Genomic DNA, 16,102 nt, shown 5'->3' on the forward strand with positions numbered 1-16,102 from the left:
TAAATGTGCCCTGTGTGTGCTTAGTCAGTCCTGTCCGACTCTTTGCAACCCCATGGACTGTAACTTGCCAGGCTCTTTGTCCATGGGAATTCTCCAAGCAAGAATACTGGAGTGTGTTGCCATGCCCTCCTCCTCTAGGGGATCATCCCAAACCAAGGCTTGAACCCAGGTCTCCTGCACTGCAGGTGAATTCTTTACCCTTTACTGTCTGAGCCACCAGGGAATAAATAGCCCCCATTAATAAATAGAAATGTACAAATTAAAACTAAAATGACAGACTCTTTCAAACTCATCAGATTGACAGAAATTTGCAAGAACAAATTTAGCATAAGTAGTATACTGAATATAACCTGGCATATTCATACAAGGGAACCCAATGAAGTAGTGAAAATGAATGAACTAGAGCCACAACAACACGATCACAGGAACATAACTTTGAGTAAACAAAGCAAATCACAAAAAAATACAAAGAGTACAATCCTGTATTTATTAAGTTCCAAAGCAGGTAAGATAGAGTAGTTGTTTAAGGATACTGCTGCTGCTGCTGCTAAGTCACTTCAGTCGTGTCCGACTCTATGCGACCCCAGAGACGGCAGCCCACCAGGCTCCCCCATCCCTGGGATTCTCCAGGAAGGAACACTGGAGTGGGTTGCCATTTCCTTCTCCAATGCAGGAAAGTGAAAAGTGAAAGTGAAGTCACTCAGTCATGTCCGATTCTTCGCGACCCCATGGACTGCAGCCTACCAGGCTCCTCCATCCATGGCATTTTCCAGGCAAGAGTACTGGAGTGGGGTGCCATTGCCTTCTCCGGTTAAGGATACTAGCATACATGATAAAATCATAAAGAAAATCAGAAGAATGAAATAGCAAAAATTTGGAGTTATCACGCACCATTCAGAGGGAAATGATTGGAGTGAAAATGGAAATAGGAGACTTCAAAAGTTATAATATTCTGTTTCTTAGAGATCTTTACTGTCCTGTGATTCTTTGTAACTTACATGTATCTTATAAATATAATTTTGTCTCTATTCACATTTAATGATATAAACCTTAAGCTAATAATCACTATGTGGTAGTATGTGAAAACCAAAAGAATATATGGCATATGTATCACAGTTTAGGGGAAGAAGAGATTGGAATCATCCAAGAGTTACAGAGGAAGAATTTGAGCTGAGGGAGATACTTTTCAAATTGGAAGGATGGTGGCATTAACATAGTAGAAATTATTTTACAATTTAGTTTGTGTGCCAGTTCATTTATTCATCAAACATAGCATTATTCATTGGACCATTTCACTGATTTTTCAGGCTGAAATCTAGTCCATGGAGTTGACTCAGGAATGACCCTGGCTGAATTATGTAGGGTTTCCACACAAGATTCCTTCATGGTAGTTCTGCTTTGAACTAGGGTGTATATTAGGATTCTAAAAAATACATCCTTTAGGAAAGGTGTTTAGACCACCATATTAAGCAGCTGCAATGTTCCAGTACCATGCTAGGTTTGAAGAATTCAAATCTGAATAAACTACATGTTCAAGTAGTATGCTTTGGTGGTGAGTGCCTAGAGAAGGAAGTACAAGGTTAAGTGTGAGAAAAAGATGTCCAGGTTCTAGGGTATCGTGAGGAAAGAAGGTCTGCTTCAGGAAAGAGAGGGAGCATGTCAATGAAAGTTTCCCAGAAAAGGATATACTTAACTGAATTTAGGGCTAATGATCTTTTGTCATAGGGATGGAAAAAGGAAATATATTGTAGAAAGAAAAAAATATCCTCTCCAATAGACCATATAATTAGGATGAACATGTATTTATCATCCAAACCAGGACACTTATGAGAGCGAAAGGCCACTGTTAATCATTTTCTAGGACAATAAGTTTATACCCAAAACTGCCCTGGACACATCTGAATATATAGTTATTCTCCCTATATTAAGTTGAATTCAAAGCTATATCAAATATTTTTTTAATGCTTAATGTAGTAAAAATACATAAATAAATAAATGGAAGAGGAAAATGTTCCTACACACATAAATGATGATATAATGGCCCCCAGTTTTTAGTACATCACCAAGTGTAAGTTCAAATGTGAGCAATAAATGAAAAGAAAATTTGCAGCAGAATTTGGCAAGTTACTGCTTTGTTTCTCCCCAAAGTGTGACCTTTAATTAACTCTGCCTTTGTAGCATTGTGTTTCTAGATATAGGGGCTTGCTTTGTTATTTAAAACAAGCAGAGGAACAGAAACCTATTATGTTTTTAAAGATTGCTGGGAAACACTGAGAAGAAAACTTTTAATCACATGCCCTAGGAATTGGTTACAGTGTACTTTCTTTTCCTTTATTATACTTTCAGCAGTTTCTCATGGAATAATAGCTCATTGGTACCTAGGAGCTAAAAAAACTCCCTTTTGTTGAAGGAAAGCGCAAGAGAAAGAATGGAGAGATCAAATATTTTCAACATCTTTCTTGCTGAACTTTATCTGGGCTCAGGCTGACTTTGAGGGGGAGAAATTCAAGGTGATTTCTCCATGGAGGTCTTCGCCATTAGGCTTTTCCCTCAAGCACCCTGATTGGCCTCTCTTCTTTGTGTTTATTCCCTGAACAGAGCCTTATCTTTCCAGTTTCCTGCCCTTCAATTTTGAAAGGATTGACTCAGACCCAGAAAAACTTAGGAAGTTTTGACTTGTGCACACTTGCCTTGTATTAAAGTTCCCTGAGGAAATGTGACATTACCTATGGCTCTCAGCCTTCCTTTCCTGTCAGAAAGGATGGTCAAGTACACGATGGAAGTACTTTGACTGTGAAGTTAGTATTCAGCTTGGTTTGCAGACTACAGATTCCAGGTCAGAAAGGTCCTTCCCCTTCTTAGCTGCCAGTTTGAAATAGTGAACAAAGAAAAGGGGATGTTTTGCTACAATACATCCCATAGATAGCTTCCCACTAAGATCTGAAAATGGTACCTTCCAGAGCTTCACAGTGTTTGGTTGTGCACAGACCCTCCTCTGAAGAGGGTGGTGTTGTGTTGCCCCAAGTGATGCAGAAATCAGCTTATGAGACTCACCCATTTGTCTTGGCCCTTGGGAAAATCTCTGTGTGCCAAATAAGCATACCTCTCTATGACCAGTTCTTAAAAGACTCCTCAAACACTGAAAATAAATTGTGAATTTTTCAAGACTTTCAGTATGGAATAAGATAAGGAATTCAGTGCAGTCCCCGTTCAACTGGAATGAATAGTGACTGCATTGCAATAAAACTTGGTATAGGGCTTTGTAAAGGAGACTCAGCTGCATTTCACAGCAAGTGCTTTATTTTCTAAATAATGCGTTGTACGTAAAAGCGGGTAATAAAGGAGATTAATGGACTTTCTACAGAACATTTAAGTTGAGATGACATGTGTAGACAGACCCGCAGAGGTGTTCTCATTCTCCCTACAAAGACTTTTCTAAAAAGACTCACGTGGTCTCATTCCCAAGTTCCATACTCTGCTTGTGGCTCACATTATATTGCAATTTCCTCTTTGAGCTTTTAGATTTGTCATGTTAAATTGCTCCACTATCATTTGAAGTGAGAGTTATGATAGAGATGTGACCAGCTGACTCAAAAAATATCTAGGGCAGGCAGTCAGCTCTGGAGATTCATGAGCATATAGACCTGCTAGGATATAACCTGGCTGTTCTCTTTTTATTGCTTATTACTTTCTTGTCTGTGTCAGAACACAGAATTACTGTCAAGCTTAAGAACAGTTTCAATTTCTAATACCCATCTTCTTATAAACAAACACACAAAGAGTTATGTTCCATTTCTCGATCAGGTCCACCTTCCCCAGCCCGTTTCTATATTTTCACTTTTCAAAGACACAGACATGAACAAACATACACCTGGGAAGGATTGGGGGCAGGAGGAGAAGGGGACGACAGAGGATGAGATGGCTGGATGGCATCACTGACTCGATGGACGTGAGTCTGAGTGAACTCCGGGAGTTGGTGATGGACAGGGAGGCCTGGTGTGCTGCGATTCATGGGGTCGCAGAGAGTCGGACACAACTGAGCGACTGAACTGAACTGATGCTGTGGTAGGCTAGGATGCTTCGTAAGTTGTGTACGCACACAGCTAAAATATCCAGCCAAGAAGTAAAATATTTAGTGAAATGCCACAGCATTGATTGAGAACTTTGAGTGTCAAGTTCTAAGTGACTGACAGGACTTGATACAGACAAACTATCTAAAGTGAAGGCAGAATGCCCACCTAAACAAGTAAGGAGAATTCCGTAGGAGGCTGGGGGGAGCTGTGATTTATCTTGACCAAGGATACTGAGGAAGACTTCATTAGAAAACGTGTGGTTTAAGATTGCAGTGTGAGAGACATCTTGGTGGAAAAAAAGCACTCACCCTAACGTGTTTTTGTTGATAACCAGTATCCAAAATCTGAAAGTAACTGACCTTTCATTTTTTCATTTAAATCCTTTTACACAATGCACACCAGCCCGAGTGCCCCAGAATGTTATAAGACGGTGCACAGTGAGTATATATGTATATAGTGAAAGTGAGAAGTGAAGTCGCTCAGTCATGTCTGACTCTTTGTGACCCCACAGACTGTAGCCTACCAGGCTCCTCCCTCCATGGGATTCTCCAGGCAAGAGTACTTGATACGTAAGAGTATGTATATGCGTGCATTTAAATATTGTGTTTTTTATTTGTTGGTTTGAAGGAAATAAAATGACTGATTCTCACTCTTTAATCCTGTTGTTGCTTCTGATCAATTTTCTTTGTGCTCTAGTCTTGCTTTATTTTTAGTCCCCTAGGGTGAATGCTCCTAGGAAACTGTTGATGATAATTCAGTTACTCTGACTATGCTGTTTTCGTTACCTGATTTGGGTTTAACCGAAAAGTTCATTTGGGCTCTTCTGTAAGATGTTATGAGAAAACCCAGATGAACTTTTTGGTCAAGCCAATATTTTATGTAGGATAGTGGGGAAGGAAGAGGGAAAAAACAAGACAGTCATTGTATTATATTAGTTTGAAAGTTTGTACATATTAAAACAACTTACTGAAAGGCCCTTTGGTTAAAATAAGCTCTCTGGAATGTTATTGGCTGTTTAGTAAAGAAGAAAGGAAACAATAAGTAGATTTAGTTACTGAAGTTTTGCTGTTTAAATGTGTGAGTCCTACTAAAACTAATTTATTGGGCCAGACTGTGTACTCAGATTTAGATGATCTGAGTAAACAAACAAGAAAACCCTCTTTGTGTCTGTTACCTAATGGCCTGATCTACAGTTTATTGGGCTGGTTGATTGATGTTTGAGTGCCAGTAGCTAAGGAGATCTTCAAAGTGATACACGGTTAAGGCTAGTTTGGTTCCTAAGACAGCTCTAAATCAATAGAATTCCTCTGCTTTGTAGTCAGCCATTTCAGTCATATTAAGGACCAAGTCAAAGCAAATCTGCTGCAATTTCATCAAATACTCAGCCAACTACCCGAAAGTGGGGTATTCTGTTATCTCTATAGACCTATTAAAGAATGACTGCAAACCAGAAAAAGAACTTTTACTGAGGAGTGCTATTTGAAGATGCTTATACAAGATGCTACGGAAAATTTCCAAAAAAGAAAAAAAGGAGTGGAGTGTCTTTAGCACTGTAAATAGTCATAAAAACAGGTGTTAAAATTTTAATATCAGTTTACCTAAAAAGGATGTGCTCATGTCATAAACGTTTGTGTTGACACCATTTCTATGTAGAGCTTTTCTAATTTTTTTTTACCATGCTTAAAAAAAAAAGTCACAGATGATATTTCATGCTATTTGTAGCTTTTTTATATATATTTTAGACAATTCAGAAATATTGTTTAATATTACCAAACTTTATCTACTGGCATTTTTATACTATAGGTGGAAGTTAAACGGAACAGATGTTGACATTGGTATGGATTTCCGCTACAGTGTTGTTGAAGGCAGCTTGTTGATCAATAACCCCAATAAAACCCAAGATGCTGGAATGTACCAGTGCATAGCAACAAACTCGTTTGGGACAATTGTTAGCAGAGAAGCAAAGCTTCAGTTTGCTTGTAAGTAGCAATTATATCATATTGCAAATGTGACTTTGAATTTTTGTGCCATTGTACCAATCAACCTTTAAAGCAGTTTATCTTAAAGATCAAAGAGATTTCAATTTATCATATTGGTCTTCTTTACCTTTTGTAATATTTGCAAAATATCTTTTTTGTGGGATAAATGGTAAATCTGAATGGGAAGATGTATTCTTCTGAACTTAAAAGGGTTGAGATAGTTTGACTATATGATAACTTGGTTATATCATGCTCTATACACATAAATTCACATGCACTCAAATTTATACACATAAAGTTTACATATACACAGGTTATACACACACACATTTTAAGGAGAGTGTGTATAAGCAAGCAATGGAACTGCCAGTAACTTAATAATCAATGTACGAAATGATTTAGCCACAAAGTTCACAGCTGGAAAAGAAAACCTTGGTAGTGTATTAATCCTGTAATTCTCTAGTTCTTTTTCTTCTTTGAAAGAAAAGAGACATTTTGAAAGCCATTACATAAACAAAAAGTAGAGACAATCAAAGCTTTACCTTTTCCATTTCTGGTTTAGAACATTCAAAAACGAATTTGCCATCTCTTAAGACTACTGCCTAATAAAAGTTTGTGAGCATATGGAAAAATAGTGGAATTTAGAAATAGCAAGTTGAAAGTAAAATCCACGGGCAGGAGCAGTTAGTACACATTTAAAATAGATGCCTTAGAGGATGGCTGTTCAGCTGTATTTTAAAGCATTTATGTATTTGCTTATGATTATATGTTTCCTTGTGTAAAATCCCAACTCATATAGCGGTGCATTAATGTCAAAGGTTTCCTAATTACAAAATCTGTTGGCAGTAACACTGTAAAATAGTCTCATTAATAAAATCTTCTTGGGAAACTCAACACCAAATATACCTAATACCCAGTGCTTAATCTATTATTGCCATTTGGTGGCATTTTTATTAATTGAGAAATAGTTTTCTAAGTATTAGGTATATATGGAACTCCAGGATTATTTTATTTTTTAATTTCTTCTGAGGTAGTCTTCCAAACAATCTAAGGTGAGCAGAAAAAAAAAGGAGGGTATATCTGATTGAGTGGTATAGAACCAAGGTGTTTATTTCTCTTGGTTTAACACAAATCTAATATTTATATTTAACAAGGAGATTTTCTTGTATTCATTTTAAAAAATGATCATAAACTCCTAGAGTAGGGAAACCTCCGTATTAAATTTCTTTTATTTTTGGATTTCACAGTGTAGGAAATTTTAAAAAATAGTAACAATAATAGCATCAGAAAAGAGATTAACATACCAGGAGCAACTTTTCGTTTTTCTAATTTATGACAATTAAAACATAAATTACTAACTCTTAAGACTCTCCTTTTGTAAAAGTCCATACATTTCTACTACCAAAAATATTGGAAAGACAGAATCTCATATTCAGCTACAGTCATTTAAACAGGGGCTTCCCAGGTGGCACAGTAGTAAAGAATCCACCTGCCAATGCAGGACACACAAGAGCTGTGGATTCCATCCCTGGATGGAAAAGATCCCCTGGAAGAGAAAATAGCAACCCATTTCAGTATCCTTGCCTAAAAAATTCCATGGACAGAGGAGCCTAGTGGGCTACAGTCCATGGGGCCATAAAGAGTCGGATGCACGTTTAAATAGGACAGTTCAGCCAAAGTAAAAGCTCTCTCACTCATTTTGCATTTGAGTGGCCTGAGTTTGGCATCTACTCTGCTTTCCCCACTCTTCATGCCTAATATTCTACAACCCTCAGAATCCTTGGTTGATAATCATTCAGTTTGAAAACTTCTGAAGACAGAGAACTTCTCTGTTCATTACAAAGCATCCTGAACTGTAGTTGCTCTAGTTGTGCAAAAACACAAAAACAAGTTCAAATATCTCTTCCTTGAAATTGAAGTAGGTATTTAAATCTCTCATCTTAATTTCTGGTACTTTATCATTTTGGTTAGGATTCAAATCTGAAAATATGGTCATACTCCCTGTCCCATATTTATTTTCTTCTCTAGGTACTTAATCCACAACCAATTTCTTCACAACACAATTACACTCAATTATTTATCAAGCAGTGACCCTTTAGAAATGTACTTAATTCTATGCATGTATCTTGACCTTTGCAGAGGACAGTGGGAACAGTAGTATCCTATGAAATTAGCCTCTCTTTTGGCGAATGGGACTGACAATGATACTCACTGGTTTTGTTTTTGTTTTTAAAGTTCCAATCTCATATTTCAACTTTATTTCAGAGGATTGATTTTTCATGAATGGCTATTAATCTAGAGCTCCCCAATCATGTTATTTTATTACCTAAATTCAGAATATTATATTTACTTCTATTATATTCACCTTCTGAGTAGTGACCCTTTGTTCCATCACAGTTGAAATAGTTTAAAATCTTTTTAAAAAAAATCTGGCGTATTGATTATCTTTCTCGTTCAGTGTAGCAGAAAATGTGATAAGTGTGTGTCCATTCAAATAATTGATAAAAAATGTTGACCTGGACAGGGCAGCCTGCCAGTAGAGAATGTCCACTAAAATGAGATTAAATTTATAAATCAATATCCTTCACATACTCTTGTTCAGTTAGCTACAAATTTACCTGAACATGCTACACTTGTACCCGTTTCTCCTACTTGTTCTTAGAGTGATGAGGACCTTTGCCTGGTGGAAATCAAGATGTACTGTTTCTACACATCCGCTTATACCTGCTCTCTGTGCATCTTCTCTAGCTTTTCCCTAACCATTTATCATAAAACAGCTGGAGTAATCTTTTAAACATGTAAATGAGATCATTCCACTTTCCTGCATTACACCTTGTACTGCACTTAGAATAAATCTCAAATTCATTACCATAGTCTCATTTTCATTTCTTGAAGATGACAAATGGTCTTTTGCACCAGGGCCTTGATATTTTCACTCTCCCTGCCTTATTTGCTTTTCTCCGGATCCTTCACATGCTCACTTCCTATGATTTTCTGTTCTCAAATGAGATATGACCTCCCAAGAGAAATTTTCCATAGCACCATGTCTCACCTGGGCCTCCCAGGTGACGCTGGTAGTAAAGAACCTGCCTGCTGGTGCAGAAAATGCAGATTTGACCCCTGGGTTGAGAAGATCCCCTGGAGGAGGGCATGGCAACCTACTCCAGTATTCTTGCCTGGACAATCCCATGGACAGAGGATCATAGCGAACTACAGTCCATGGGGCTGCAAGAGAGTTGGACAGGACTGAAGCAATTTAGCACGCACGCGTGTCTAATCTACTCCAGTACTCTTGCATGGAAAATCCCATGGACAGAGGAGCCTGGTAGGCTGCACTCCATGGGGTCGCTAAGAGTTGGACATGACTAAGCAACTTCACTTTCACTTTTCACTTTCATGCATTGGCAAAGGAAATAGCAACCCACTCCAGTACTCTTGCCTGGAAAATCCCATGCACGGAGGAGCCTGGTAGGCTGCAGTCCATGGGGTCGCTAAGAGTCAGACACGACTGAGCGACTTCACTTTCACTTTTCATTTTCATGCATTGGAGAAGGAAATGGCAACCCACTTCAGTGTACTTTCCTGGAGAATCCCAGGGACGGGGGACCCTGGTGGGCTGCCATCTATGGGGTCGCACAGAGTCAGACACGACTGAAGCGACTCAGAAGCAGCAGTAGCAGCATGTTTAACCTAGACACGGTCTCTGAAAAAGCAGTTCCTAGCATTTCTTCCAGGAAAGGCAATGGCATCCCACTCCAGCACTCTTGCCCGGAAAATCCCATGGATGGAGGAGCCTGGTGGGCTGCAGTCCATGGGGTCGCACAGAGTTGGACATGACTGAGCAACTTCACTTTCAATTTTCACTTGCACGCATTGGAGAAGGAAATGGCAACCCACTCCAGTGTTCTTGCCTGGAGAATCCCAGGGACGGAGGAGCTTGGTGGGCTGCCCTCTCTCGGGTCGCACAGAGTCGGACACAACTGAAGCGACTTAGCAGTAGCAGCAGCAGCAGCATTTCTTCTCCTGTCCTCTGTCTGTCTTCTTGTAGCCCTCTACTTTTCTACATAACAGCATCTTTTTCAATCATTAGGACTTACCATGACATGAAACAATTTTGTGTATTTCTTTTTTCTCTCCATTCGACTCCCTTTAATATAATCTAAGTTCTGCTGCTGCTGCTGCTAAGTCACTTCAGTCATGTCTGACTCTGCGTGACCCCATAGACAGCAGCCCACCAGGCTCCCCTGTCCCTGGGATTCTCCATGACCCCTCTGTATCTCCAGAGTCTAGAATGATTTATATATAGGAATAAAGGAATTCCTTTATCAATTACCTATTCAGTGATACCACAAAGAAAATATATGTATAAATTTATTTGGGGGATGATACATATTTTTTGTAAACTTGCACCCTTTCTCTTGTAGTCACTTTCTAGAGTCTGTCACCTTGATTATTAATGTAGTTTGTAGATCTTTCTTTTCTATCCTTTTTAAATTAAAAAAAAAATTAAAAGACATTGACTCTCTTCAAAAATTCTTTTTAATTGTTTAGAATAAAATATCTATTTTTAAGTGACATGAGGTAAAGTATGACAATCACATCTTTTGAATGTTACTGAATGTTTGCTTTCTCCCCAAGCATTTTCATAATCATTGAGGGAAAAAAAATATTTTCTTTTGATCATACTTACTGCACAGTAATACACAAGTGAGACTATTTCTTCAGTTTTAATTAAATGATTTTATGGCTGAAATGGACCTTAATGTTTTCCTGACTTGTATCTTTTTAAAAAAAATTAAATATTGAAATAACTGCATTACTGTTATTTACATAATTAATAAGTATAAGCCAAAGAACAGCAGGTTTAGTTCCTAATCTGGGGCACCTTGTCCTGTGTCTGCTTTAGATTCACTTTGATTTATAAGGGAAAAAAACTCACCATCTTTATCTAGTATGTTCTACCTTCAAATCTCATTTATATACCTTCTATAATTTTATCTGTATGACACTCTTATAAGGTTGATATCATTATGGTTTATTTTTAAAATATTATCATGCTGCTTTCATAGACAGAATTTGGTAATCTCTTGTATTCAGCATTTAAAAAATGAATTAATTCACATAAGCAAAAACTATAGTTAATGGAGGTGATGCCTCTAAGGACCTCCACTTTTCTTAGTTCAATATCTTCAGGACAGAAATCTTTCCTTGATTAAACAGGCACAGCACAATTGATGAGGTGTGGACATTTTCATGAACGTAGAGTGTTGTAATGTAACTTGGAGGACATTTTGTTTTCCATCCTCTGCAATATTAAGCCAGGGGCAACCACTTCTCTATCTGTCACTGATTGGATGTTAAAGTCATCAGGCCATGTGTGGGACATGAGTTGAACCACTCTGTTCAAGGACTTTCTGATGCTCCTTTGGTAGTGCTTTGGAGATGGATGCAAATATTTCTACCTTGAGCTTGTGGAGAAGACAGTTAGTATCCTAATTCCAGATAAGGGTATTTGGGGTCAGGAGGCCTTAGCCTAATAAAAAAGTTCATGCACTGAGCACATCAAAAACGCCACTGAAGTTGATTTGTATCCTCAAAACCTGGCCTGAGATTATGCATAGTTTCAGTAAAGTGTTTAGCAACTTCCTTTCAGCTCTCCACCTTGCAAGGGGAAAAGCAAGTTGGTTGTTCTTCAGTTCTTAGGTAGGCAACTGAATCAGAAGATCAGACCAGGACTGGAAGGAATTTCAGTTTATTATTTTTCACTGCTTCATGGTGGGGATTTTTTCAGGGGCTGTATCTATATAGAATGAAGTGCTCCAGCTCCACCATCCTCACCACCCACTTCGCAACCAAGTGGGCATATGTGTTCAGTTGCATGAGTAATGCCCAACTGTTTGCAACCCTATGGGCTGTAGCCCACCAGGCTCCTCCGTCCATGGGGATTCTTCAGGCAAGAGTACTGGAGTGGGTTGCCACAATCACTTCCAGTGGATCTTCCCAGCCCAGAGATCAAACCCACATCTCTTATGTCTCCTGCATTGCCAGGTGGGTTCTTTACCACTAGCACCACCATACCAGCCCAAATCTGCTTGAGAATCACCTTGCACAGTTAGTCAACAGGGCAGTTTTGTTCTCTGACATATAGATATGGATTTTAAAAGTAATACACACTTACAGGCTTACAAAATATCCAAGTCACTATTTTAAAACTTGTGGATGTCGGCTTGAGAAACTGAGATACTCTTTTGCCTAAGTTTAAATAGAGTGCAGTGTTGTCCATTGCCCCCTTCCACTTTGTGTGTTTTATACTGCTGCTAGAACTGAGACTTCTCATCCAATACTTCTTTTTTAGGATTGTTATGAAGATTAAATTTTAAGGCATGAGAATAATTCCTAGTAAAAGCACAGAATGATTCCTAACATGAAAAAATGATGAAATAGCTGCCTCTATGTTTTTCATCTGTCTTTTCTTCTCTTTCCCCTATTTTCCACTTCTTTTCTGTCTTTTAAAAATAAGAATAACAACTAACCTTTATTAAGAGGTTAGGTATATGAGATAAGAACACAAGTCCTGAGGTCAGAGTACCTCGGTTGAAATTGTTTATTCTATAACCCTGTGACCTGGGACAGCGTCCTTCTCTCTGCCTCAGTTTCTTTATCCGTAAAATGGAGTAAGATCATGGCATTCAGCCCCATTACTTCATGGCAGATAGAAGGGGAAAAGGTGGACGTAGTGACAGATTTCCTCTTCTTGAGCTCTAAAAATCACTGCAGACATGAATTCAGAAGACGATTGCTTCTTGGCAGGAAAGTTATGACAAACCTAGACAGTGTGTTGAAAAGCAGAGAGATTACTTTGCTGACAAAGGTCTGTATAGTCAAGACTATGGTCTTCCCAGTGGTCATGTAAGATTGTGAAAGCTGGACCGTATAGAAGGCAGAGCGCTAAAGAATTGATGCCTTCAAACTGTGGTCCTGGAAAAAACTCTTGAGAGTCCCTTGGACTGCAAGATCAAACCAGTCAGTCTTAAGGGAAATCAGCCCTGAATACTCTTTGGAAGGACTGATGCTGAAGCTTAAGCTCCAGTATTTTGGTCATCTGATGCAAACAGCCAACTCATTGGAGAAGTCCCTGATGCTGGGAAAGATTGAGGGCAGAAAGAGAAGAGAGCGTCAGAGGATGAAATGGCTGGAAGCAATAGCTTGAACTTGGGCAAATTTCAGGAGATGGTGAGAAACAGGAAAGCCTAGTGTCCTGCAGTTCATGGGGTTGCAAAGAGTCGGACATGACTAGGCGACGGGAATAACAACAAAATACTCCTAGATTATTGTCTAGCACACATTAATAAATGTTAGCTGTTATTATTTTTTATTACGATTTAATTACTCCACGTCAGAGATTATGCTAAGCACTTTGGAAGCATCCATTTAGTTTTCAACATAACCTGAAGAAGTATAGGCATTAATTTTATCTCATAGATTAAGAATCTGCAGATTAGTGAAATGAGCTAACTTTAACCAAGGGTGCAGTGAAAGGGAGAGGACCCAGCATCGGAATCTGGCCACCTTACTTTTGGGCAGATAACAGGTGTAGTTCCCCTATGACAGCTAAAACTACTGTTTCTCATGGAATTCATGTTGAAACTATAGATGTGCGTGGTTAGTAAAATGTTTCTTTTGTAGACACAAACTTGATTTCTACATATGTTTACAACCTTTCATAGACTTCATTATTATTTTGTTTGTTTTTAGTTTTTTAATTATAGGCTTCCTTGATGTTGTCATAATGTTGATTTACCATTAATATCTAAAACCATAATGTGTATACCACAATTATGAATATATTTGTGACTCTAATTTTAATATGATTGGTTTCAGGTTCCATAATGAGAATAATTAATAACAATATTTCTTCTTTAAAAGTTAATATGCAAATTTCCAATTTATTGCTAGGTTGTAAAACATTCTGAATATTGATGTTTTATGATAAATAAGTGTGGGTTGGCAAACTTTACATCCCCAAGCAGTAAATGACATATTATCATAAATTTTTTTCTTTTACTCCCATATTATTCCTCCCCGACATGAGAAAGAGATGTACTTTAAATGTAGATTATTATGAAGAGCTTCCAAGAGACTAATCCAATAACTCCAGATTTTAGCCTGTCAGACTGATTGCTTCATAAACATTGTTTGGGGCCTTGTTCCTGGAAGAAGTTCAGCTATTTTACAACAGTTTGGATCTTCAGAACAAAAGACTTATGCTACTCATCATCTCCTGCTGGGGATGACTATAATTCATACATAAGTACCTCCAAATTGCTGATGGTAAAATTAAGTCACTCAGCAAAAGTCAGTCCCCTGCCTGCTGTCTTGGCCATGGCAAGGTGGTGTTCTTTTGAAGGAAGCGATGGATATACTGAACTCTGTTGGTACCTTACATGAAGTAGGAAAAGACACTAGGTTGGTACACTATTCAAACCCTGCCTATCTACCTCCTGAGCTTGTATTATGGGGAAGGAAATAAAAGAAGGAAGGAAAGAAAAAAGGAAGGATGAAGATAATATATGAAAGAGAGTCTTAGGGTGCAAAAAACACCCCATGTTCTACTTCTATGACCTCTCTCTATATATGTATAAGATACATCAATGAAGCAATCCATTCTGAGATTAATTTCAGTTAACTTATCAGTTATGTGGCAGTCAATGCTTTTTATGGTGAAAAGATCACATTGATGAGCAGTAGATGATCAGAAAGCATCACTGAAAAAGACTCTTCTTGTGGGGACTATAGTGAGCCTTGTCTGAGTTTTCCTTGAGTACCATCTGACAATTGTGGCAATGATAGTAATAAAGATTAATGTGTTAAAATTAGAGTGTTGTACTGTACTTGACTGAGGCTTTTGGCAACATGGTTTTTGAGCCTTGATCATTGTGTATTCACAGTAAATTTCAAATGTTCATTGCTTTTAATATCCAATAATTAGTTTATCTTTCATAGCCAAAGAATGAAATATGCAATCAGAACAATAACTGGGGTTTTGATAGATGGCCAAACCCAGGACTGACTTGACTGATTTTTAATTAGAAAGGATGCTTAAATAGGCAAACTTTTGTTCTGAGCAATAAAATGTTGATGGATGACTGGATAAATAATTTGTAAATATTTAGGTCAATTAAATCTTAACTAAGAAATATTTGGATGGCAAAGCTGCTAACATATATCAATGAAGGGCTTTTATGCTCCATTAAAAAAAATGACATTTTCTCATTTGAGTAGTTAGAAGAATTCAAACCAAAATTTGCTGAGTTTCTGAAATACTGTTTTTAGTAGGTGCTTTCTGCCACTTAATTGTTCAGTCACTGAGTCATGTCCAACTCTCTGCAACCCCATGGGTTGAGGCACACCAGGCTTCCCTGTCCTTCACCAACTCCCAGAGTTTGTTCAAACTCATGCCATTAAGTCAGTGATGCCATCCAACCGTTTCATCCTCTGTCGCACCCGTCTCCTCCTGCCCTCAAACTTTCCCAGCATCATGGTCTTTACCAATGGGTCAGCTCTTCAGATTAGGTGGCCAAAGTACTGGAACGTCAGCATCAGTCCTTCCACTGAATATTCGGAGTTGGTTTCCTTTAAGATTGTTTGCCACCTACTATAATACTAAAGAGACATTACTGGTGACAGTGCGTGTCTATTGAAAATTTCATAAAATAAACTTTATAACTAGTCAGTACATGGGTGTGCTGTTGATTCTTAGTGATGTAGGCAGTTATGAATTTTGATATAAAAAATAATTGAAATTCACAAGTATACAGCATTACTCTCATTTGCTTTCTCCCTCTTCCATGATACTCAGTAATGTATGCAAGTCAAGTGAAAGTGAAAGTCACTTAGTCGTGTGCAACTCTTTGAGACCCCTTGGACTATAGAGTCCATGGAATTCTCCAGGCCAGAATACTGGAGTAGATAGCCTTTCTCTTCTCCAGGAGATCTTCCTGACCCAGAAATAGAACTGGGGTCTCCTGCATTGCAGGCAGATTCTTCCCT

The 16,102-nt window shown here is 38.2% G+C and overlaps 1 protein-coding gene across 1 annotated transcript in view; it reads left to right on the plus strand.

Annotated features, from left to right (window-relative positions):
* The window catches only part of CNTN4 (contactin 4), a 406,008-nt gene that overhangs the window by 45,567 nt on the left and 344,339 nt on the right, over positions 1–16,102 (plus strand). The window contains exon 4 of the mRNA XM_052644373.1: positions 5,877–6,052. Within this exon, the coding sequence (XP_052500333.1) occupies positions 5,877–6,052 (176 nt within the window). The remainder of the gene's footprint in view (positions 1–5,876; positions 6,053–16,102) is intronic.

The sequence above is a fragment of the Budorcas taxicolor genome, chromosome 1 (genome assembly GCF_023091745.1).
Source record: "Budorcas taxicolor isolate Tak-1 chromosome 1, Takin1.1, whole genome shotgun sequence".
In the NCBI taxonomy this organism is placed as follows: domain Eukaryota; kingdom Metazoa; phylum Chordata; class Mammalia; order Artiodactyla; family Bovidae; genus Budorcas; species Budorcas taxicolor.